Below are 26,242 nucleotides of genomic sequence, written 5' to 3'. Positions count from 1 at the left end.
TCTGTATTTCAGCATGATTTTGTTTTCTGGACAATAAAGGTGATGCACCAAATGTGAAGAACTCATGTCTGAGGCTCTAATGCTTCTGTAGTCCAGATCTTCCCTGCTTATTCTCACCAAGTGCCTATTTAAGCTTTTGAATCTATAAAACACCAGTTATCTAATGAATGACCTTTAAAAAAAAAACTCAAACATGCAACCATAGGACTTTGGAGAAGGCAATTATTTTATAGACTAAAATCAGAGGGGTAGCAATGCTCAATAGGAAATGGACTCATTACCTTGCTCATGTAACTGTAACCCCTCTGTAGAGTATCTTTAAAATAAAAAATATATATTAAAAAAAATAAAATCTGGATTCCTTCAGTGCCCCTAACACAAGAATATAAAGTGATTTAACAACCTAAAGTTCACTGTGTACATGAGATTTGAGTGTTATCTTGCCCTCTCTCTAGTCAAGTGTGGGCCAATGGACACACTTCTCCAATTCATTAAGGAGTAACTGGAGTCAAAACGCGTATTTGAATTGTGTCTCAAGCAAGGAACCAATTTCCCTAAACACAAAAACAATGTATCCAATGTTAAAACCATTAAGTTGAAAAAATATACTTTCATTTGTAAACCTTTTCCTATGAAATATGGAACACTTAATGATCACGAAAATATCAGAAAATACTTTCAAAGTATTTACTCTGTGTCAAACACTTTTCTAAGTGCCTAAAATATATAGTAGTTCACTTATTCAGCATTTGATAGTGTTTTATTCAATTTATAGATAAGGAACTGAGGCACATAACAAGTACATAGCAGATTAAGGATTCACTGAAGGTAAATTGGCCCTCTGTGACTCCACCACAGGCAATCTAGGGCAAGGAGCAGATAAGCACTCTACAATCTTAGCCCCTGGCCATTTTCTTCACTTGGATTGCATTACTGAGTACTAAGTAATCACAGCCAAATAAATAAATTACATCTGGAACTGAAATCACAAACTTATAGAAATCAAATAGTTATGTACATATAAAAAAACTTAAGGACAAAAAGGAAAATACTTAGAATTCAGTAAAGCATATGATGTGAATTTATTTAACAACACTTGGCCTGATTTTTGTCCATTTGGTATTTCATAATGCCCTTCTTCCCTCAGGATAAATCTTTCACCTGGAAGAATAGAATAAACAATAAAGAATAAATGTTGTCAGCACTTTCTCCAACATCAAGGGAAGATAAGAATAGTAAATCTTAGTCCTTCCAAAGGAAAAAATGTTTATATTACAGACTATTACCAGTCAATTACTCCTAAGTATAAGCCTAGAGCTTCTTTCATTTTTATTCTTATACAGCATCTTTTTCAATGTATAATTTACAAGATAAAATATTTTGTTCAAAGTACCTGAAAAAGAATGGAAAGATGGCCTATTAAACTGGTGTGTTTTAAAGCCTGGTCAAATGTATTGATTACTTTTTTTTTAAGTGTCAATACTACAGTCTCAGAAAATATAGTATGAATTACAGAAATCATTCTAGAGCTTCACCTAGAAAAGAGTTTCAAATTGGTTAAGGTCACAGTAGTACCTCTGCTGCTGATCTAAAGACCACACCTCCAGGAATAAAACATAGTCAATCAGTTTTCAACATGAAAAAGAGTGAAGAAAAATAACAAAGCTCAAGGAAATTTAGGGTGTTTTGTATTTATATAAAAGAGGTAAAGTTCTTGAGAAACAACTTTACCCCACCAGAAATGATTAAAGAAAACAGGGCTATGATAAAGTTCACAAACTACAGGCATTGAGCATTGCACTGACACTGATTCTAGCCAGTTAGTACTCAGTTTTTATTTCATTACATTATTCAACAATAATAACAAATGAGTGACCTATCAAAATTACTAAATGCAGATATATAAATTGTCTTCTACAAAAAGATGGCTGCTATTACATTATGCTCTCCTATACTCTGACCATTTAACATAGAGGTGAAACTTTAGACACAAGTCAAACTCTATGAATTTCATAACATTCATATAATTATCTTCAAGCAGCTGTACCAAAGTGTCTCAGTGTCACTCCTTCCATTATTGTTCCCCAATCTGCCCAACCCCACCCATCCCCTCAAGTTACCTGGTTCCATTGTCATATATGTATATTAAATATGACTGTATTTTTCTACCCTTCCTCTATTTTTAAAATACTTCCACAAAATAAAGGAACGAATAAAGGAAATAAAAGAGTAAACCTCTATAATACTCTGTAGGATAGACAGGTGAGAATAACTGTGCTCATCTACTTAATGTCAATGCATATTTGAAATTCTTCAAACTGAAGTTTAGCTCTGATTTTGAGTAATAGATTGACCAGTTATTAGTCTGTGATCATAAGCAATTATTTACCTTCTATGATTCACAGGTTTCAGAATGGTTCTTCGTCTTTTTTAAAATTTTATTATAAAGGTGATGGGTTAGTTACAGAGGGGTTAGTTACTAAGGTAATGAGTACATTTCTTGTGGAACATTGTTACCAACCCCCTCATTTTCTCCCACTCCTCCTCCACACTCCGCTCCCCTCCCTCCCAGCTGTTAAGTTCATTTACAATGAAATGTCTCGAGAATATGGCTGTTGCATTGGTTCAACCTTTGTCCTTCCCTTTCCCCAAATCAGATAAGCATATATACAAGATACAGGGTACCAAAATCAACCACTTCACTGAATACTAGCGAACAACCCCCAAAATGGCAATGTCTTTCTTCCATTCTATTTTTTTAGCTCCCTTATCGAAGATTAGATGGCTATAGGTCTTTAGGTTCACTTCTGGGTTTTCAATTCTATTCCATTGGTCCTGGGGTCTGTTCTTGTGCCAGTACCAAGTTGTTTTGATTACTATGGTTTTGTAGTAGAGTTTGAAATTTGGTATTGATATTTCTCCAGCACTGTTCTTTCTGACTTAGCATCATCTTATATGGTCATATATACCTAACTTTCAGCTTTTCTGCTCATCTGATAAAATTATTCCAGACGTATTCTAATTATCACACATGAAGGAAACCATGGACCTATATTTCTATACTTAACTTAATTTGATTTTTTTTCTCCATAGAATCTAGACTCTAACATTAAGAAAGAGTTGTTAGGAAAAACTGAATTCAGGTAGGATTATATATCGGACTTTGTCTTTACTCTTTAATACTCTCCTGTTTCTATTTAGATTACACTTTATTATTTTTGCTTCTCTTAAATTGGATGTTTGCATTAAAACTAAGTTTTCTCTGTTTATTGTGATCTGTTTGTAATTGGCTATTTTCTCAGATTCCATTTCCTTTCATCCCTGTTTTCACTGTATTTGATGTCGGTGCCCTGCATCTTGTATATACATTTTTCTAATTTGGGGAGGGGAAGGGAATAACAAAATGCTGAAAAAAGGAAACAGGTTGATCCATTGTAACAATGAGATGTACAAGACACTATGCAGAAAACAAACTTTACAACTTGGGGGGAAGGGAGGAATTGGGAAGGGTAGGGAGGTAGGGGAAAAACAAAGGAGGTAACAATGCTCCATAGGAAATGTACTCATTACCTTACTCATGTAACTGTAACCCCTCTGTACAGTATTTCTACAATAAAAAAAAACATTAAAAAAAGATGATGCTAAGTGAAACGAACCCCAAGATATGGATACAAGAGGTCTTTCTTCGTTGTTGTTGTTTTTAATGTACTATGTGATTTTTTTTTGTTTCTTTTGTATGTTCTTCCCCCTATGTTATATCCCCAGCTGTCACTGTTCTTGATTTTGGTACCCTGCATCTTGTGTATACATTTGTCTAATTTGGGGAGGGGAATGGGAATAACAAAACGCTGATTCAGGACCCAGGATGACCCATTGTAACAAGGATACCCACAAGACATTATATTGGAAATGAATTTTACAACTTTGGTAGGGGGGAGGAGTGAGGGAGGTGGAAGAGAGAAGGAGTAGTGGGAGAACAACAAGGAATGGGGTAACAATGCTAGACAAGAAATATACTCATTGTAGTTGTGGAGATGGGAGGGAAGGGATGGTAGGGGAAAAACAAAGGAGGAGCAACAATGCTTGATAAGAAATGTACTCATTACCTTGCTCATATAACTGTAACCCCTCCTCTGTACAGTATTCTCACAATAAAAAACTTATTTAAAAATGTACTCATTACCTTACTTATATAACTGTAAACAGCATCTTTACAATAAAATAAAAATTTTTAAATAACTAAATAAAATAATAAAATAAAAAACCAGAAATATTAGCATTTAAGGAAGACCCATAAATAAATAAATAAATAAATAAATAAATAAATAAATAAATAAATAAATAAATGCAAGAAGAGCTACTTTCATGACAACATAATCAACCAAGGGTGGCCTGTATGCAATCATCACTATACACTACTGCTCTCGCTCTCTGTCTCTTTCTGTCTCTGTCTGTCTTTGTCTCTGTCTGTCTCTCTCTCTCTAAATGACAGAGATTTTGTTCCTATTCACTCTTCATTTGCCAATATCCCTGAGCAGTAGCTGGAGACAGCAGTTCAGTTGGAAAGTAACACCTTGAACATAGGCCAAATAATCAAAAGCAAAATATCACTTTTGGAGCTCTCTCTTCATAAGACAGAAGTTCAAATAAGAACAGATGGTACCTTTATTAACTGCAGCATAATTACATAATCATTTCCAAATATACATTATCGGTGATAATTTCAATTCTGGATATAAATCCGATCATTCACAAACTCCATGTTTGGAAACCTTGAGAAAAGGACAGAATTTTACCAATGTACCATAATACAGCTCAGCACAGGAGCAAGAGAAAAAAGTATCATTGAAAATAGTGAACCTCTGTGTATAGTGGTACATGTCTACAATTGCAGCACTAAGGAGGTTAAAGCATAAGACTCCTGAGTCTGAGGTTCCTTTGATCAACACAGAGAGACCCTGCCTCCAAACACCAAGGGCTAGGGATGTAACTCTGGGGTAGACATTTGCCTAGCATGCAAAAGGTCCTGTGCTTGTTTACTAGCACTCGATGGAGGGAGGAAAGGATGTACAAAGAAACAACTATGTACATTTCCATGTATCAATAATATATATGATATGTATAAAGTCTTAGTTCCATACATGCCAACTGAATTCTAATCATATATAGTAACTAAGTAAGACACTAGCATGCCTGTTTTCCTGAAGTTTCTTCTTTAATTATGTCACGGAAGATCATTAACAGTGAAGTTCAGAAGTTGAATTAACTAGGGAATTTCCCAAAAGATGCACTTTTATGTTATTTTCTTACTTTAAAATCACTACTCAGACACAAATTAAATCCACATTTTACAAACAGCATTCCACACTTGTCTCAGACGTTTTCAAATTGTGTTCTGAGATTGATCCCCTAGAATGTTTAATCCTTGGTTATTTTACTTAGACTTTCCTATTTGAAACAGACTTACCTGGTATTTTTTTATTATACTTATAACATTAGAATTATCTATGTATGCAATAATAAACACTGAGCCCAGTCGTATCTTAATATCAATGTCCTTATAAGGTAAGGCTTATTTCAGGCAAAGTCTGGCTTCAGTAGTAAAATAAACACACAGGGCAGGAAAACTGTAATGTATATTTTGTTTTTTCAGGGCATAAAGACTTTACCATTTCAAAAAATAGAAACTAACAAAAGGGGAACTGTCAATAAAGCACTTTAGCCATATTCCAGTTTAAGAACTTTTTTTTCAATGTATTAATGTGACATCTTTATTTTTTTAATTAAATTGAAGTCACAAAAATATCACAGGAAAACAATGCAGGGAGAATATAAACCTAAACTAAGCCCAAAAGGGAGTAAATTTTTCCTGTATGCACAGGTTTTCAACAGAAAGCAAGAAAAGGAAGAGGCCCAGCATGACGCTGGAAGTCCCTAATGTAAAAGAACCTACAGAATCTAGGATAGTGATGTTCCCTTACACCCAAAGTCCATTGAATATGGATTAACAACTGTTTACCAATCGAGGGCATATGAAATAAATTACTCCAGTCACCTGCCTTGGAAGAAGCATAAAAATTCTGAATTACCACTCTATTCTTTTAAATACTTTTTAAGATAATCAGTTTAAAAGAACTAGTAGGCTATCCCTAAGCCTCTATCATTGTACAGAATAAAGAGATAAGTGAAAAATTCTGATCTCTAATTCATATTTGCATCTAAAATGTTGCAATGAAACCACATAACTCCCTCTTCAAAATGTTTTATGTGATGTCTCCTTGAAGTGGCTTTCACTTTAGCTATGTGTGACTTCCTTGATTTGCTCTAGTGACAAAAAATATATAAATGAATATAAAAAAGCTAAGTCTCTACAATAAAGGCCAGCAGTGTAGAATAACTACCACTAGATTTATTTTTCACAGTTTTAACCTCCAGGGAACATTCAAGGTCTTATAAAAATGTTTCTTTTATGTAACTCATAGTTAGTACTGCCTTTTATGTTTTAGATGAACTCAGTGATGTCACATAAAGCCTAGCTTACAGTCCATTGTGGGAGAAACTCAACTACATTTTCTGACAAAGTACTAGGACTATATTTTTCTCCACCAAAAAGACAAATCCAGAAGCACTAGAACTTTATATAAAACAAAGTCCTGATAAAGCCTATGTTCTATACCAAGTCACTCATTGACATTACCTAAAGAAACTCTTTATGCTGCAGCTGCTCTTCAAATTACTGTTACTAGTAAAAGCTCAAAGTTTGCATTCAAGACTGCTAGATAGTCCACCACTTAATAGATGACCTTGCACAGGTACTTACAAATGAAGCAACCCTCTAGAGTGGCCCAAACATCCATGTTATTAACCTTTTTTTATGAGAAGGCTCAAAGACTAAAAAATGCACTCCATTTATTATTTACTTTGTGCAAGATCCCACAAGGACACAAAGTAGCAATGTTCACTTCAAATGGAAATGTGAAACAACACATTATAAAACATGCCCTCAAAATACATATTACGGTGTATCATTATCCCAGGAAAATGCATTTCTTCAACCTCAGAAATCACAATATGCTAATAATGCCCAAAGTAGACAGACATTCAAAAAAATTTTGCCATTCCAACAAATGACTATTAGGAAAATCTACCACTTAGGTAAGAAAACAACAAGAGCAATCAGAATTCAAGCATCTCCTTTTTAATTTTTCTTTTAGGAAAATCTACCACTTAGGTAAGAAAACAACAAAAGCAATCAGAATTCAAGCATCTCCTTTTTAATTTTTCTTAGGATCTGCAAATATATTACCGCAGATAGGAACTTCTCCCAAGTTATCTGTTCAGAACCTAAAATAAAGATCTGTGACTGCACTTAACCACATTTTCTCCAAAAATCAATGTGGTAGTCCACCTTTAGGTAAATTCCCGGAGCTACTAAGATATAAATTGGAGCAAACAAATGAAATAAATGAGCAAAAGGAATGTGGAGGCTTTTTTTTTTACGTGTCTAAGAAGTGTAGTGATAAGGTTACAAGATAAAATCAAACTAAAACACTGCTTAGAATTTTCTGTTTAGAATTACAAAATATTACATAGACCTAGCTTATCAATTTGTTGCATGAAAACATCCTAAAGAGGGAAATGCATCCCTTAAATTCAGGGCCTTACTTGAGTTACATTAATGTTAAAATGATAATAAATTTTAAAAAGTACTACATTGTTATTTTTTGATAAACAGGAACACCTCATCTTAATTTGTTGTGAGAAAAACAGATACAGAATTATGTGCCACACATCATGCTAACCACTAGGGAGATTGAGTAGATAAGACCCTACCCTACCCACAAAGCTTTCAGTTAAAGAGGAAGAAAAAGTTGCACATGCTGATGAATACATGTGTGTACAAAGTACACATATTACAGACAGCAGTGCGTCAAGGGTTCCCAAAAGTTTTTTAGGAGAGAAAAATAAAGAAGTTCCAAAAGTGCTGAATCGAAGGTTCGATACAATCAACTTTCATTACAGATCTAACACAAACACTCGGAGAACAAAAAAAAAAAAAAATGTAATAAATTGGAGATTATCATCTGCTTAATAATATGCTTTATAAGTCTTTTCAGCTTTAATATAGTAAAGGCTAAATACATAAATAATTTCTAAAACTCACTAAGAAAAAGATCAACAAGAGTATATTAGCATAATGAGTAGTTCGTTTTAGAAGAAAACATTCCAGACACAATGTGAGAAAATACATGGGAAGAGACGATTGACAGCAGAGGGAATGATGTTGGAAGGCTATATACCAGAGACGTAAGCATTTTAAAAGCCTGAGGAAGTAAGAGACATCCCTCACTTCATTTTCACCATACCTATCCTGCAACTGGAGGAGGATTTAAAAGGGGGAAAAAAAAAAACTTGGTTGTAAATATAGATGTGCTAGTCATCAGTCTACAAGCAGAAATCAAGCCTAGGAATCTGAGACAAGACTGCCTAGAAGAAGTTGTAATGGAAAACACAAACATCAACATTTAGGAGTCAGCCCAGAGGAGCTAGTAAACAAACCACAGAAGTAGGAAATCCATGCAAACCCAATGAGAACAACGCTTTAAAAAAGAAAAAGGAAAAAAAGATTCAGCCCATTACGTCAAAAATCATAAAAATATAGAATTAGACAGACATTGCTGACATTTGCAAACTGTACAAAAGCCCCCAAAGCACAGTGAATTCAATAGGACACAGCAAGTGAGGAAAAAAATTTTTATATTTATGTACTTACTTATTTTGTGCTTGTCCTGGGGTTTGAACTCAGGGCTTTGAGTTCCTATTTAGCTTCTTTGCTAAAGGTCGAAATCTATGTATGTGTGCATGTGTATGTACGTGTGTGTGTATGTGCGTGCGTGCGTGCGTGTGTGTGTGTGTGTGTGTGTGTGTGTGTGTGTGTGTGTGTGTGGTTAATGGAGCTTGAACTCAGGACCTGGGCACTGTCCTGTAGCTTGTTTGCTCAAGGCTGGCATCTACCACTTGAACCACAGCTTCACTTCCATACGCAAGTTACTTCCAGAAGTAGAAAGCTTTCAATGGAGCTGTCCAACAACAAAATAATATCCAACATTCTTTCTGAGCAGTTACTGTAAGCTTTTCACAAACAATTCCTCTCATCATTACAGCCTTGCTCAATGAGTGCTAGCTGTAATATTCAGTAAGAAAAATGGGTTCAGAGTGATGACATGACTTGCCCATGGACAAAAACTGCCATATAGAGAATGAAGGATTTAAATCTAGAGGCAATGTAGGTTTTAGCTAGCTGTACACTAAGGCACGTTCCAAACTCTGAAGCCACCACCATACCACTCAATGTATTTCTGCAAGGTGGAGGAAGAAGCAAATGGCTTTTTATAACATCTCATGGGAACATTATCTTTTTTTTAAGATAGCTGAACTAGGAGACTTTTAAAATCCTTCCACCTTTAGCCACTAATGACTGCATTCCATTTCACTCTTCACAGAAGTCCTTTATAATAGCGGCAGAATTCAGATACCAATGTTCATCACTCCTATGGCAGTACCTTTTATACCATCTTTATTTTAAAGTAAGCTCCAAGTCCTGACTCTTATCCATACATACTATACCCAAGAAAATTAGTATTGGTTACATGTTTGCAAAAATCAAAGTACAATCTATAAAGACAGGTTCTTTCTCTTTTCTGTACTCCCACAGTACGTTGTATCTTCTGCTTGCAGAGGAATTAATTACAACTTATGTTTGTGAGGTTAAATTTGCTTTTGTATCCCATACTGAACCGAAACCTTCTGAGAATGCTTGCTGTGTGTGAGCCCCAAGAACACAGTACAGAGACCAGACAAAGAATAGATACTTAAATTCTCATACATTCAAAGTTGGATGGATGAACAGATGAAAAGACTTGTTTTGATACATAAAAGAATGTTTTTCAGCAGTAATTTTACACTCAAAAGGTTAATCTATTTACCTAGTGATTATTATTTTATCATTTTGGGAGTGGAGAAAAGCAGTATGGAAAACTGAGGGATATTCAGAAAAAAAACAGGGATTTATTTTGAAATGAAATATGAATGTTCATTCACATTCTTAAAACAAATATAACTGTTCATTCATCATTAAACCAAATTTTTTTCCTAGATTCAATATTAACAAAGAGAAAGATATTTAAGGCAATTGGCTAAGCTGTATTTTAAATTTTTGAAATGTCTATCTTCAAAAAAGTCAATTTTATCTTAAATAAATAACTGTATAGTTTCATGTATTGTACCGCTGGGCAATGTTTATGGAGAGAAGGCTTCACAACACTTTGAAATCACCCTAGAGGAGTCTGCCTAAGTGTTCCAAGACTTACTCGATTTACAGACCTGGCTAGAAATCATGTTCTTCCATTGCAGGACCCAGGTCTGACCTTTTCTTTTTCCATAGGTGTGTATAACACAACACTCGCCCACTTGCAGAAGGCACTAGCATGAATGAATCCAGATTCTACTGGACTGTCATCCAAATTTCTCAGAAAAATACCAAACAATGAAATTCCCATCCCTATCTTAGACAAGTTCACGCAGGCTGCAGCTTATGACAAAGCCCACTGTGACACTGCAGTTCCCTCTTTTCACATCAGCACTCTAGAGAAAGTAAGGTTTTAGAGCTAAGCTCAAATCTGCTCATTTCTATGGAGATATTTTTAAATTAGGCATTTATGAATTTCTATACAGTTATCACTGGTTAATATCTCAGACATGAATGTCATACAACAACATCTTGTGACACAGTAGTCACAAGGCACTGTCTTCCTTCAAGTCTCAGTGAAATTACAACTGAACCTATTCTGTTAATAAAATTCAGTCATCTGGGGAGCTGCTTATCAACCAATAACCTTCAAAGCCTGGGCAACAGTGAGAGTCGAAAGAAGAGGCAGGTTTGACTCTGATCAGGTGGGAGGCTGAGTTACTTTTGTAATTTGAGAAGTAAATAAGGGATGTACAGCACCACAATGCATTATCATCCTGTCTTTATTATTTGCCTATATTATATGTAAAAGCAAAGGCTGTAGAAAGTCATTGTTAATCTGCAACCAGGTTTTCTGGGATTTTCCTACGTAAGAGGGATTAGGTATTTGATACCTTGAAGCTACAAAAGAACTTGAGAAATTTCAATAGAAAAAAAGAAAAGGTCTAATAGTATCATGACAGTGGCAATCCTTCTCTGGCCAAAGGTTATCATGGGATGCTTAGACTGGGACCACACTCAGCTTTTGAGTCCCAGAGAGCTTAGACATCAATATGAGGATACAGAAGAGCATGATACCAATACTGAAGGAACAGAGCACAACATGCTGAAGTCCCACACAAGGAGATTAGCCAAGATGAATCATTTCAAGGGACCCCTTCCCCTCAAACCTAACTTGTATTTAAAGAAAAGCTACCACAGAAGGACCTAAGAACCATCCTATGTGGGAAAACAGCTAAAAAACTTAGCAAGAAAGCTGTTTTTAACATTGAGTTCTCTCTCAGAAAACAGATAAGGCTCATTCCCTGGAACACTATAAGGCAATGCTAAGAGCAACAAATGTTTGTTCAGAGAATCAGATTGCAGTCAAGCATGAAGAAACAGTTGCTGCAAGCCAAGATGTCATGATGGGATAAATGACAGGTCGTATGGACTAAAAGGGCCCTCTCGCTACATATGTACGTGCAATGGCTGAATTACGATCTGTCAGGAAGACTAAACAAGGGTCTACATTGAAGGAATAGGAGACTTTAATTAAAATTGATGCATCATTAAATTTTAGCAGTCCATTCGATTCTTATGCATTGGGCCAGAAGTTAAGTCTAAGGTTTTCCTTATATGTATATAAAAGGTTTTCCTTAACCCCCAATCCTCCCCAGCTTACAAAGTAGAGGACTAATACTGGGCCACAGGGAAATTCAATTTTCAAGCTTCCTTCCAGCATTACAAAACCTTGATTGTGGGTTTAGACTGTTGTTTAGCACACTGGTTTAAAATTACAACCCAAACAAATGACAAGTCTTTATTTTCTCTATTCAGAAGATACCCAATAACCTCTTCCAGTATTAAATGTCTCTACCTGGTTAATTTTTTTAAAATGTATCACCTAAGTTTCTGACCTCCAAATATTGTTTTCTCTTCTTGGGCCAACAGAAATTATCTGCATATAATTATAGAAAAAGGCATTCTAACCTTTAAATCACCATTCAACTTCTTTCTTGTTCAGAATGTGTAACTTTTCATTTGTTCTCACAATATAAAAATCCTTTTAGTCACGGGGACTTTGTTATTTTTTTTAAAAAAATCTTTCCGTTACACATCCATTTCTGGAAGAGCATCCGCAATAAGGCAGAATACACAGGAAGATTTCTGAGCAGGGATGAGGACAACAGAAAAGATTCATTTACAATTCATGAATCAGACAGACATGAACAATGAGATTTCATGTAGGAAAATCAAGTTCCCTTAGTCTTAAATGCTTTGAAATGAATATATTTCTGTACCAGGAAGACAGTCAATCCCAGACCACATGAGGACTGAAGATACTGCTGGATAATGCAAAGAACACAGAGCTTGGAAAGTCCCAGGTGACTTGCTTTATTCAGAAGCCACATAATCAAGTCTGGGCCATTACAAGTTCCCTGGTCATCTCAAAAACAGGCTGACAACACATACCTCACTATACTGCCTCCTTGTTGGTGTCAATCCTGAGGTGTGCTATTAATTTTTATCCTTAGCATTTGCACATCAGTTTTTCCAGGCTACACATCTTGCTTAGCTTCACCTGTAGTCTTCTGAGAAAGAACACATCACCCATCTTTGAGAAAATAAAGCTATATTTTTTATTTACATTTTTTTCCTTTTTGCAGTGATGATCAAACTCAGGGTCTTGTTCTTGCTAAGTAAACATTCTACCACTAAGCCATGCTGCAAGTCCCACATATAGCTTTTAACAGACAATGATTTACTAAACACCATGACTGCCCATATGATCCTGCCAACTATGATTCTGCATTCTGGCTATAGGGCAAAACCCAGACAAACCCAAGTAATGAAACAGGGCATTTTAAAAACTCACAGGATCTCATTCTAAAGAACTAGGGCTCACAAATCAAGAAACTCATCAGGAATTTGTGAGCTAACTGTAACTTAAGAACATTTCAATAGAATTCTGAAACTTAAAAACTCCATCTCCTCCTGCATCCATTATCAGCTATATACTATATAGCAGGCTCTATGCAAGAGCTGAAGATAGAAAGATGAACACAATCTCCTCTCTCCAGGAAGATAGAATTCCACTTCCTGAGGAGGACAGACAGACAAGTAAACACCACAGCAACCTCTATTATCAAGGTTTCCTGTGTGAGATGAAGAGGCTGAGTCCCTTTTCTTCAACTGAAAGTATTAGAAGAGGAATATTCCAGAGGAGGTGGCATCCGAAGTAGTAAATGAAGATTAGAAGTACCATTATCCTATTAAACAAACCCACACGAAATAGGTATGATCGTACTTTCGAAGCATTAAATATGCCTAGCAAACCACTAAGCCAGATTTGGCCATTAAAATGTTTAAAATGCTCACGCACACCACACACACACACACACACACACACACACACACACACACACACACACACACACACACACACACACACACACACACACCTTAAATTTCTTTGTAAAAGCAGACACCCCCCCCCCCAAAAAAAAGACCTCAAACTGAAAATCCTGACTGAGGCGCTGTCATTTTAAAAGAATGTATTGTGCTTTTAATTTAATTTAGTAAAATGGAACTGCTTACAGGATGTTTAAAAACAAGTGTCAAGAGATGGCTCCAGGCCCACCGAGCAGAAAGTAAGAGTCAGCAGAGCTGGTGCCACTTCTTTTGAAAACTTTTCACTGTCCATGTATCTCTCCACTGGAGGCTTCTGATCACATTTGGTGGATAGGAGACAAGCAGGAGATTCTACTGGAGAAGTTCGCATTTCTAGATTACAAAAGCAATGTAGAAAATCATAAAGTGACATGTACACAAAAAGGTTTTTGTTTTTAAATATTGAGGGGCACTTTTTTTAAATGAAATTTGCAAGCTCATTTTCTCTTAAAACACAAGTCTGGGCAATATCTAAAATGTATAAATCACCCAATAAAGCCAAAACTGGATGACTAATGCAACTAATGCATTTGCCTATCAAAAACTGGTTATCCTACGGGAAAATATAACAAGAATTGAAAGAAAGCTTTCAAGTTCAGGCTAAGAAATTAAGGTGAATTTTTTAATTCAGCAGGCAGGCAGTTCAAAGACCCAAAGAACAAACTGCCCTCAACCTGTGTCCTTTTATTAATTACCTTCTCATACCATTCCCTGAATGGGCTGCAGAAGAGAATATAGAAACAATTACAAAGAACCAGAACCTGACATAAAACACTCAAAATGAATATATAATTTGTCTGCATGTATTGCTTCACATAGCATGTGAAAATCTTCAATGCCCAAATCATTCAGCAGGAATTTATTCAGTATAATAAGTAAAGGGTTGAGGGAAACATTACTGGTCCAGTGACTGTATTTTCTAGACTAAAACTCCAAATACACACATTAAAGAGTAATTTTATGAGCCAGTGGCTGTAATCCTAGCTACTCAATGAAGCTGAAATTGTAACGGCATAGTTCTAAGCCAATCCAGAAAGAAAAGCCCACAAGACTCCATTTCCAAAAGAACTAGGAAAAAGCCAAGTTAGAGACATGTCTCAATAGTTAAGAGTGTCGAGAAAACAAACAAGCCAAATAAATGTGAGACTAAGAGTTCAAACCCCAGTAAAAGGGGGAAAAAAAATATGGAAGGAACAATTTAGAAACTGATATCCTGAATTTCTAAGATACTCTAACATTTTATAGAAATGATTTAAATCAGAACTAGTAATTCCTCCAAGAAGAAAAAAAAAAGATGAGATGATAGTTACTGTAAAAACAGATTCTACTAACACATAATTTTACAGCTTATAGTAACTTTTAAAAATATGGCTCCATGTAAATAAAATTATCTGAAGGTTAAGCTGTAATTCTTCTGGTTCCATCACTGCAAAAAGTACCTAAAATTGACAAAACTATATCCTATCTAGAGGCACCTTTTAGAAATATCAGATACCTAGTTGTTCACTTTACTCTTTTGCAGAACATACAACATATTCAGTTGCCAAAAAATGCAGTATGTTCATAATTGCCACTCATTCTTTTTTCTTCTTTTTTTTTTTTTTAACATATAAGGCTTCTGCTACATGAGGATATATGTTTGGGAAAATGGATTTCAGATCTCACCAATCATTCTATGTCCTTCAGGGAATGGTCAATTGGATCTAAGCCATTAGTCAGAGCACCTACCATGGAGGAATATATAATTTTTATTTTATTTCTACATAAAGTATAATTGATAGTTTCATACAGGAGGTAAAAGTATTATGAAAGTAAAAGAAATTAAGCTATGCCCCCAGTGATTCATGACTATAATCCTAGTTACTCAAGAGGCTGAGATCAGGAGGATCTCAGTTACAAGCTAGCTCAGGCAAAAACAACAGTTTATGAAACTGGGTACATAGCTCAAGTGGTAGAGTACTTGCTTAACAAGCATAGGTCCTAAGTTCAAATCTTACTACAAATGGTGCTGGGGCTCAAGTAGTAAGAGTGCTAGCCTTGAGCTAAAACGCTCAGGGGCAGTGCCCAGGCTGAGTTCAAGCCCCACAACGACAAAAATCTTAGCACAATCAAAATTATTTAAATAAACTAAAAACTAAAAACCCTAAAAGAAAAAAATCTCGTAAGTACTAAAGTTTACAACTAAAATGACATCAAGAGTATATATTACCCCCACTTATGACTGTAGTTTTAAAAGAAGTGAAAATACCTAAGAAACATTGGTTGTTATTTTTGCCTGACCTCTCTCTTTAAATTAACAAAATGTTCACATCAGAAAAGTCAGTCATTATCTACAATGCAAAGGCTTACGACAACACACTTCAAAACAAAAGAAAACAAAATTCCCTTGCAGAACAGTAGGGCTACTTCTATTTCTGCCTATAAATTTTACCAAGAGATATTTAACAATATCTCCTCTGTGAATATCATGCCAGGATCAAACCAGATTACAACACTTATTACCAGGATGTTACCTTTCCCTGTGCTAATACAGAAATGTATGTATTTGGGACTGGGAAGGTGGCTCAGAGGTAGAGCGCTTGCCTTGCATGCATGAAGCCCTGGGTTCGATTCCTCAGTATCACATAACCAAAATGAAAAAAGCCGGAAGTGGCGCTGTGGCTCAAGTGGTAGAGCGCTAGCCTTGAGCTGAGGGACAGTACCCAGGCCCAGAGTTCAGGCCCCCCGACCGAACCAAAAAAAAAAAAAAGAAATGTATGTATTTTACATAGCTACTAATTTAGCAAGGTAAAACAAAATGTGGTGACACCTTAAGGACACCAACGAAGTGTTAACTTCCCAAAACCTCTTCAAAGAAGAAGAGCCTCTTTACTAAAAGAAAAAAGTTGCTTACCTGAATAAATCTAGTCTCACCTGTACCATTCTGTCTACTCTCTTCATTTTTTTAATTATAAAAACTATATATCATCATAAGCTATTGCTGAAGACACAAGATATTCATGGCTTTCGATAGTACCAAAATATTCTTAGGCATACATGGCATACTGGTTTTGACTATTCTCAAGTGATCTGAAAATACATAGCATGTAATCATTTGTAAATCCGTGTCAGCAGTGACTGAATTACCATTCCCACTGGAAAAGACCAAGTGTAACCACCTAACCTCCCATGTTCCATGTGATGATCCTCTGGTCCTTAAGAGTAAGTAGTGAGGGAAATATACCCTGAAAGTTGTAATCTGAAAGCTAAAATTACAGAAGTGGGAATTCAAGATCTCAGCATCTCTTCCTGATATCAAGAGACTGCTACACTAGAAAGTCACTGAAATTTTACAATACAATTTTTCACAATTATTGAAATTCCATATCATGAATCATCACTTTTCTTTATAATTCTGAAGGTACATTTTCACAACATGTTCAAAAAGTTAATTTAATTAGATTTGCTAAGCAGAGACTATCTCTACAAAAACACCATTTTCCAATGAGGTCAGTCTAAATAGATTCTTTATTTGGTTTCATAATTAATTTCCATTTTACACAGGGCTGACACAAAAAGATAAGGGAAATCATAAGAGGACAACTTAAGTTATACATGCAAAATATAATTAAATCTTAAAACAGAAAATAAATCAACTTCAAAACACATAATCTCACTAACTTAAGTGTTAGCATAAACCTCAGTAACTAGACTCTACAGTGTCCATTTTTCACATTTTAACTAGGTGACATAAAAATGTCTATTTAAAGTAAGGTTCTTTCCCATACTTTAAAAGAAAACTATTTTTAAGTGATTCTAAGACCACTAGAGTTTCCCCACATCTAATGACTCAGCTGCCTTCAAAATTCTGAATTTGTGTTATATATACTTACAGAAGTCCAGAAAGGAACTTTTACTAGATAATCCAGATCATCTTAGTTTATAATTAACAGGATGAATTTGCATGCTGTTCACTAAGTTCTGAAAATGATTTGTTCTAAGTACTTTATCCATGACGCAACTCTATCATCTGTCAAATTCATTATATTAGCAGACCCCATTCTTCACATTCAGTACTGATGTAAATGCTACCCACCAAACACTGATGCTTAATCATACTAAATCTAAATTAATGACACTGCATTAATGATCTTATAATTCTTAAGTGGAAAATGAGGCGCATGAAAACAACCAACTTGTAGCATCAAAACAACAGTGAAATAAATTCACAAGGAGTCCTTTAGGTTCGAAATGGAATTTTTCTATTCTCTCTCAAGATCTAACCACAACAGGTCATTACTGATGTACCATATTCTTGTTTCCTTTTAAGTAAAATTAGTCTATCTTAACTTGAACATTAATGACATGAATCATTTACTTAATAGTATACTTTACTTCCAACTTCTTGTTTGTATGAACTGAACTGTATCACCAAAATATTCTTAGGCATACATGGAAAAACAGCTCATTCTCCATTACTTAGATTTCCTAAAATTCTTTCCAGGAATTTACCCCTCGACCACCTGCTAACATTTGGGTTAAAGACCTTTTACAAAATAAGGTTCAGAGATGGAATAACATCACACTCATCATCACACACAGTTTAATTTCCTCCATGTGTTTTTAACTGTCAGAGCAAAGGTCTATGGCCTAAAGAAAATGTTAGGTCCAGGCCAGCATTGCAGGCAGGAGCAGGAATAGAGAAATGAAGAGAAGCCCTGTTTGCATCAAGCCTGTGGAATACCACTGCAGAGAAAACCAAGTCACAGTGTATGCTGGCGGGTGGGGGCCAGAGTTACTCTTCCATGAGTTGCCCTCTGTCTCTTCCCTTGTACAATATCCTTTATATGTCTTTAAAAACAAAGTCAAATAGTAAATGGAGCAAATTATTCTGACTTTCAACAAATGGAATATCAAGATGTTTTCTTTACGTTCTTATATTTTGTTTTATCTAATGGTCAAAATGAAGCAGCACCAGTTTTGCTAACTCAAGTAGCTTTTTAAAGATAATCTAAATAAGTGCTTTCATCTCCACTGCCATCATTATCTTTCAATTCTCAGATTTAGAAAATGGATCAGGTCTCTGCTCACACTGGGGCAAGTTCTACAATCCTCAAAAATAATAGAGTTAAAACTCAAATTGACTCTACCTTCCTAAAAGGTTGCATTCTGGAATTACGAATCCAGAGTTGTAACCGGACTACTACAAATAAAACCAGAAGCATGACTTCATTTGTAAAGAGCAATATGTTACACAACAAAAGATGATGATGACAGTAATGATGATAACTTTAAAAAATTCCGTGGTATGCTAAAGCAACAATGACTTGAATATTACTTATAGTTCTGTTTACTATATACACGTAAATAGTATACACTTTGTAAGAAGACAAAAAACTCTAAGGAGAACAAGTGTTTCCTGAAGAATACTGTCTTTGCTGTGTTAAAGAATGAGTTAAAAAATGACAGTTGAGATGAATTTGGAACAAATCTGAAATAATGGTTTAATGAACTATGCGCTATATATTTTTACAAATAGAAAAAATAATTTGATAATTTCTTTCCATTCAGCATGCACTTTGTACTAAGCATGTGCATACATATTCAAAGGGATCAAAATAATCATTTTTTAAAACCGATCTTAAAAATCTTTCATATGACAAAATGTCAAATCTACAAGAAAGCATAAGAGAAATGCAGCAGCATGCTCACCTCAAAATCAGGATTCATCAGTAAAACTTTTTTTCTATAAAGAAAATTTTCCATCAGGATCCCTATCAAAACAAATTAGGACTAGATTAACTTTTCCTATTTTGCATCTGTTACTCAAATTTTTATTTTACTTCTGAAAAAATATATCAAAATTTTGGAATTATGGATGTGAACATGCAGTTATAATGAAAAGGCATTTAGAACAATTCAGCTCTGGAACAAAGCAAAGCTTTGGAATAGCTAAATGGACTCTTCCACATTAGCTAGTAGACACTAATGCATACCGTATAAACAATTATTTTTACATTGTTCACTTGATGACAATATAAATCTACATTTACACTAAGAATCCACATTTTGTAATTTAAAACAGAGGATGTGACCTTAAGTGTGCACATGTTTTTCTAATTGCCAGCAGACTCACTGGCATCAACTGAACTCTAAACTTTACCTTGTTTTGAAAATAAATGATCCTAACTCACAGATTGGAGCTACTCATAAACTTCACACATCAAGGTTACTGGTCATTGTCAGATATTTCAGGCAAAAAGAATTTTTTTTTAATGTCAACAGAAACCTTTAATACGAAACAGTTTTTTTGGAATGAAGTTTAATTGACTGCTGACATAAGGATCCATGCCTGCAGAAAAAAAAAAATAGTGCATCTATTTGTAGTCCAATTTCCAATCGTTTTTGCAGGGCTATTTCCTCCTTATGTTGATGGGTCTTTGAATCCTGCACTAAGTGGGAATTATCTCAAAATAACCGAAACAAAGGAAGGTATTTTATTTTTTTTGTCATAAAAAGTAAATACAGGTTTCCCTGTCATGACCACTACACAGGCACATACCCGCACGTATACACACACACACACACACACACACACACACACACACACACACACACACACACACACACCTTAAAAGACTGAGCAAACCTGAAAGAAGCCAAAGATGCTTTGTGATACTCTCAGGAATCAAGCACCGTGGTCTAGGGCTGCTGTATGATTTCACTTAAGTGGCCATGAAGCAAATGACTTTATTGCCTAGCACTCTAGTTGCATGCACTAGCCACATTAGATACCACCTCTGTTCTGTCTGACACACACACAGACACACACCAGGACTGCTTCCAATTTCAGAGGCCCGCTCTGCACCCAGCCAGTGTCCATCCCTGCTTTGATCAGTGTCCTGACCCCAAGAACAAGGGATACTACTTAATCCCGGAGGATCTGCTCTGCTGCCTCACGCTTCCAAGGTGGAATACAGCGAAGAGAGAGGGATTCCCGCCCCCAGTCCCCCCCCCACACACACACACGGCTGGGCAGCACAGGGGATCACGGAGTATCCCCTTCCTCACCCCCACGCATCCCAGCCACCCCGAGACATCACCCCTGACAGAATGCATGTACAGAATCCCAGGACCGGGAAGCTAAGGCAAGAAATCATAGGAATCGAACAGCCCCATCCAAGAGGGGAGGGGGCGGGGGTTGCCTCCTTTGGGAGCAGCGAGGCAGAGAGGGGCACGAGGCTCCTTCCCCCGGGAAGGCGTGCACCAGCCGGGAAGCCCTTCAAGCGCAATGACAGGTCGTCGGCGGACGGGGCCCTGAGGAGGCGAGGAAGGTTGGAGAGCTGCTTTCCGCCTCCTTCTCCCGGGCCGGCCGGGGGAATCCCGGGGCGGTAGGGCGGGGGCTTCCAGGGTCGTCCCCCCGCAGCCCCCGCGCGTCCCCGCGGCCACCCTCCCGCCGGCGGCCACCACCCCCGCCCCGCGCGGAAGGAAACGCCGGGCTCCCCCCCCCCCACCCCCACGCTCTCCCGCTCTCTCGCGAGTCCTGTGCAGGCCCTTTCCAGGGGGAGGGGAGAAGGAGGGGGCGCGGAGGGGATGGCTGCGGAACCCGGCCCCGGCGAGGCGATCGCGGGGAAAGCCACGGGCACCTAAACATGCCATCTTAATTGTTTGTCAAAGCCGTAAATCAACTCCCCCCCTCCCTCCTCTCTCTCTCTCTGCAAAAAGAAACCCATAAACCCGATCCCATGCAAGACTGCGAGCAGCCACCCACTTCCTATTTCTGTCACAGCAGCTACACCCTGCCGGCAACCATCCAACCCACCCACCCCCCTCCCCGGGCGGGCGCCCCCTCCCGCGCCACCGCCACCCCCGCCGCCGCTCCGCAGCTCAGCCATTTGCCAACGGACAACCCCCGTCAATTAAAAAAAAAAAATGCCCCAAGTGGGGTGGGAGTGGGAGGCGTGGGGAGGGAGGGAAGGGCGTCGCGGGGGAGGGGGGGTTGCACAATATCCTCGAAGGTCCGAGGCTGAAGCAGCCGGGGCGGGGGAGGGGAGGCGAGGCGCCTGCGGCACCCCGTGCACCCCCCCCCCCCGCCGCCTCCCACCGCACCTCCCTCCCCACGGGTCACCGGGCGATCGCCGAGCTCCGCTTACCTTTCACCACCCGGTCGGTCGTCGACAACTTGGGATCAATTGCCTTAGGCTCGGACATCTCCAGCCGCCGGAGGGGGACAGCGAGGCGCTGCTCGTCCGTCCGACTGCACACCCCGACCGGACCGGCGGGCCAGACACACAACGCCGCCGCCGCCGCCGCGCTGCAAACCGATCGGCTCGGAGATCTGGGCTCGGAGCTGGCTTTAAAGTTACTGCCTTCCCGGCGCGTCCCTCCTCCTCCTCCTCCTCCTCCTCCTGCTTCTCCTCCTCCTCCTCCTCCTGCTTCTTCTTCTCCTCCTCCTCCGCCGCCGCGGCCGCCTTCACTCCTCCTCCGCCAGCCCCGCCGACTCGCTCCGGGCCGCGCGCGTGCGGTAGTTATTTATTTATTTTCCGAGCACGCCTCCCGGTTCTTCTTTTATTCTTGGAGGGGTGGGGGGGGAGCAAAGCAACGGGGGGTGGGGAGGAGACGCGCACACACAGCCCGGCGCGGAGACCCGGGCGCCGCGGAATGGAGCCCCACGCGCGCGCACGGCCGGGATTAAGAGCGATCACATGGAGAGGCTCGGGGGCGAGGGAGGAGAGGCCGCCGGGCCGCGGGGGTCAAGCGCCGCCGGCCGCGCCTCGGCGTCCCCGGAGGCGAAGAGGCGGCCGCCGCCGCCGCTCCCGCTGCTGCCGCTGCGATCGCTGCTGCCGCCGCCGCCGCTGCCCCGACCCCGAGCGCCGCCCCGGCAGCCGCCCGTGCGCCGCGGCCGCCAGAGACGCCCCGCTGCTGCGCTCGCCCGCGCTCGCCTCAGCCCTCCGGGCGCCGCTCCTTCACTCACTCGAGCACGGCCGCGGAGCTCGGCAGATACAGTCCCGGGTACAACCTACCCTCCTCCGCCGCCACCGCCGCTGCCGCCGCCTCCGTCCGCCACCCTGCCCGCCTCCGCCTCCACCCCTTCCTCCTCACAGCCCCCGCCGCGAGCGCCCGGCAGCCTCCGCCGCCGCCGCCGCCGCCGCCACCGCCTCCTCCTCCTCCACTACCCCCTCCTCCTCCCCCTGGGCCCGCCCCCGGCCTCCCGCCCCGACGCCGCAGCCTCGCGCGCTGATTGGTCGGGGCCCACATCCGTCACTGCCGAGTGGCGGCCTCTCCGTCTCCCGCCCCTGGCCCCGCCCCCTTGCTCTGTTTTCTCCCAGCTGCCAGTCCAGCGAGCCCGCTGCCTCCGCCGCCCAGCCCCTGCTCAGGTGTCACTGTGGTTGGCAGGCCAGGATTAGCGAAAGCGGGGCCGGGAGTGGGGGAGGGAGGGGGTCGCCGCTAGGAGGAGAGGGGCTCTACCGTCCCACCCCACCCCCCGACCCCCTGCATCCCCCGCGCCTCTTTGGCAGCCGCGCCTGGGTGGCTGGGTTAAACCGCAGTGTGAGTAGCCGGGAGCGAATGGTGTCCCCGGGCGTGAGCGTGTGGCCCGCGAGAGGGCAAGACGAGAGGAGGCGGGAGGGGGGACGGGGGGGGGGAGGGGGGGGAGGCGGCCCGGGGAGGGCGGAGGAAGGCCGAGCGCGGGGAGCGCGGGGCCCGCGGCGCAGCTGCTGTCGCGGCCGCAGCTGTCCAGGGACAATCGCCAAAACGGCGACGGATAAACAACTTACCTTGGGGAGCCCGGCCCCGCCCGCGATGGGTGGGTGGCGGCTATCGTTGGGGTGACGTGCTTGCTCCCCACGCGCGCCTGTGCACCTTCACAGGAGGGGTGCCCTGTTGAAAGTCTGGGGACCCTGAACGCATGGCAATGGGTCTGCCATGCGCGGCGGCGGGACGCGGTGCGGGGCTGGGGAGCGGGCTGTCCCGGGAGACTGGACACAGGAGACACTTTTGCGTCTTGAAACCATCGCCCCGTCTCCCGGGACAGCCCTGTGGATCTCCAGGAGATCAGAGGGGACGGGAGGAACGAGGGAGAGGTCACTTTTCTGCACACACACGCACACGCACGCACGCATGCAGCCACTGGGTAAGACAGGTGACACTACACCTTTTCTTCCCTACAAAGGCCATGGAGCCCGGGGCGGATGCCCACTTTGTGGTCCCCTCGTTAGCCTAGAGAGGGAGGGAGCAGTTGGAGGCCCATCTCTGAACTTAACAATTGTGCCCTTCTGGTTAGCCTGCTGGTGCACAGATCTGAAGAACAACAGATCGAAGATCACCTGGGCACAGCCCCTTCCTCTCTTCCCTCCCTCAGCCCCTGGGACCAACCAGGCTAGAACTTCTTTGGAAATTATAGAGAAGGCTGAACAAATTTCTCACCCTTGTCTTTCCTGTTTTATTTCCAAATGCCTTCAGTATCAGATTTTTCCCCCCCTATTTCCTGATTTGGACTATGGGCCCCATAAAAGACCTAATAAAAAGGTTTAGGAAACTAGGAGATAGAGCCAGGAGAAGTGTTTTGGCGACCAGGATTAGATTAAGCTCAAACAAAGTTGTAATAACAGACTGATGGCGCTGGTGCATGAGGAGTAGTCGTGAGCCTCTATTAACCCCTGAACCAAAGGAAAAGATGGGGCCTTCCCACCAACCCAGGGAGGTAACTCCACTGCTTGCCACCCAGACTAGTATTATGTAGCAATTAAGGAGACAATTTGTTCAATAAATGTGTATTGTGCCTCCCTTTTTAAAAATCTATATGAGAATGATCCTTGCCTATAATAAAGGCTGGAGCCCAGTAGAACTTTCAATTCTGAGCTTTTGATGGGTCACTGTAATCCCCTCAGAAAGGGGTTGCTACAAGCAGCCTATTAGGCCAGAGCAGAGCTTAGTTGCCAAGCAGATTTAGGAAGTTGGCGCCAAGCCAGATGGCACACACAGAGGGAGGAATGCCAAGACCTGTGGGTAAGGAGGACCTGCTTCAGGAAAGACCAGGGATGCTCACTTCCAAGGCCAAGATGTTCTTTGCCCACATGTTGCAGATGCAATTCCCGCTGTTAATTGGACACTGTTGTTTTTCTGTTTGTTTGTTTTTTTTAAACCAGTTACAAGAAAAACACATCATCACACACACACTGGAACTAAGATCAGATGGCTTTAAATGTCAACAACACAGGGAAGTTTTATGAGAGCGATAGGAAATAAAGACATACCGTTCTGGCACACCCTTCAGTACACTACAAGTCCAGAACACCTCCTAGCTGAGGTATGTTGGAATAAAAGTTATGAATCACAATCAATTTACAACACATCATATTATTGCCAGGTATTTTTATTGTGTGTGTATGGTGCCATAGCTCTTACAACATAGATAACTTCCTAAATAGAATTGGACCCCACTCAATGGATAATTATACAGCAGCATAGTAAACAGGAACTATTAATCTTCACACTGAGCTATACAGCCAAATCATCTTCTTATTCTGGTATTCCTTCAGATGTCCAAATATCTGTGACTGCCTTTCATGCTCATTTTTCCTTTAGTCTACCCAATCCGTTCTTGATATATTGCCACAGTATAAGGAGTTAACGTGTGTGTGTGTGTGCGCGCGCGTGCGCCAGTATTGGGGTTGAACACAAGGCCTTGAGCTCTGACTTCCATTTTTCTACTTATGGCTGTCTGTCTACTTGTTGAACCACAGTCCACTTCTACATTTTTTTTCTGGTTAATTGGTGTTAAGAATCTCATGGACTGTTTTACCTGAGCTAGATTGAAACAGCAATCCTCAGATCCTTAGTAGCTAGGATCACAGGCGTGAGCTAGCAGCAACCAGCAGGAATTTACATCTTCCATGAATTATTTCAGTTTTCTAGGAGTTGGCTTGGGAAATGTCTTCTGTGTATGAAGATTACTGGTTGACAAAATACAACATTTTGTCTACTAAAATATTGCATTTCCCTTTCCTTTGTGCAATTCTCTATGGAAAGCATCTACCTAGGAAGTTCATTCCCAGCCTTCCTAGGAAGTTCATTCCCAGCCTTATTTTGTAAGCTCAAAAAGTTAAATCCCTTTGTAAAATCTAGAACTCTTGTTTAACTGTTACATAAGAGAACAACTAGAAGACTAAAAATATTCTTATCTTTTTAAATACATGAGCATCAAATCTTAATTTTCAGTAAATGAATTATTCATTTACCAGTTGTGTTTTGAACACCTGTTCTGTGTTAGATTAATGAATAAATGTAGGAAATAAACAATTCTACAATTTAGTCCCTTCATTTAATGATCTCAAAGACTTGTTGTATAAGTATCATGCACATATTATCTTGGCAGACATTCAAGTGCCTTGCTATTGGAAAACACAAACTAGCTCAGAGAAGGCAACTACGGGGAATACTGTGAATTTGAAATCATGTGCATTTAAATTAAATCATGTGCACAAATTACATGAATTGGGGCAAATCACAGTAAATGAAAATCATGTCAGTTTGTCAAAAAGTGCCATATAAAAAAATAAATGTATATCCTCTTTTCAGATT

General features: G+C 40.1%; 1 protein-coding gene across 1 annotated transcript in view; it reads right to left on the bottom strand.

The window, feature by feature from the left end:
* The window catches only part of Ppp3ca (protein phosphatase 3 catalytic subunit alpha), a 250,891-nt gene extending 228,817 nt beyond the window's left edge, over positions 1-22,074 (bottom strand). The window contains exon 1 of the mRNA XM_042701565.1: positions 21,814-22,074. Coding sequence (XP_042557499.1) covers positions 21,814-21,871 — 58 coding nt within the window. The 5' untranslated portion in view covers positions 21,872-22,074. The remainder of the gene's footprint in view (positions 1-21,813) is intronic.
* Positions 22,075-26,242: the final 4,168 nt, after the last annotated feature.

The sequence above is a fragment of the Dipodomys spectabilis genome, unplaced genomic scaffold (assembly GCF_019054845.1).
Source record: "Dipodomys spectabilis isolate Male_0828 unplaced genomic scaffold, ASM1905484v1 ptg000297l, whole genome shotgun sequence".
Classification (NCBI taxonomy): domain Eukaryota; kingdom Metazoa; phylum Chordata; class Mammalia; order Rodentia; family Heteromyidae; genus Dipodomys; species Dipodomys spectabilis.
The sequence above is the reverse complement of the archived record's forward strand: the minus strand, read 5'-3'. Positions and strand labels throughout refer to the sequence as shown.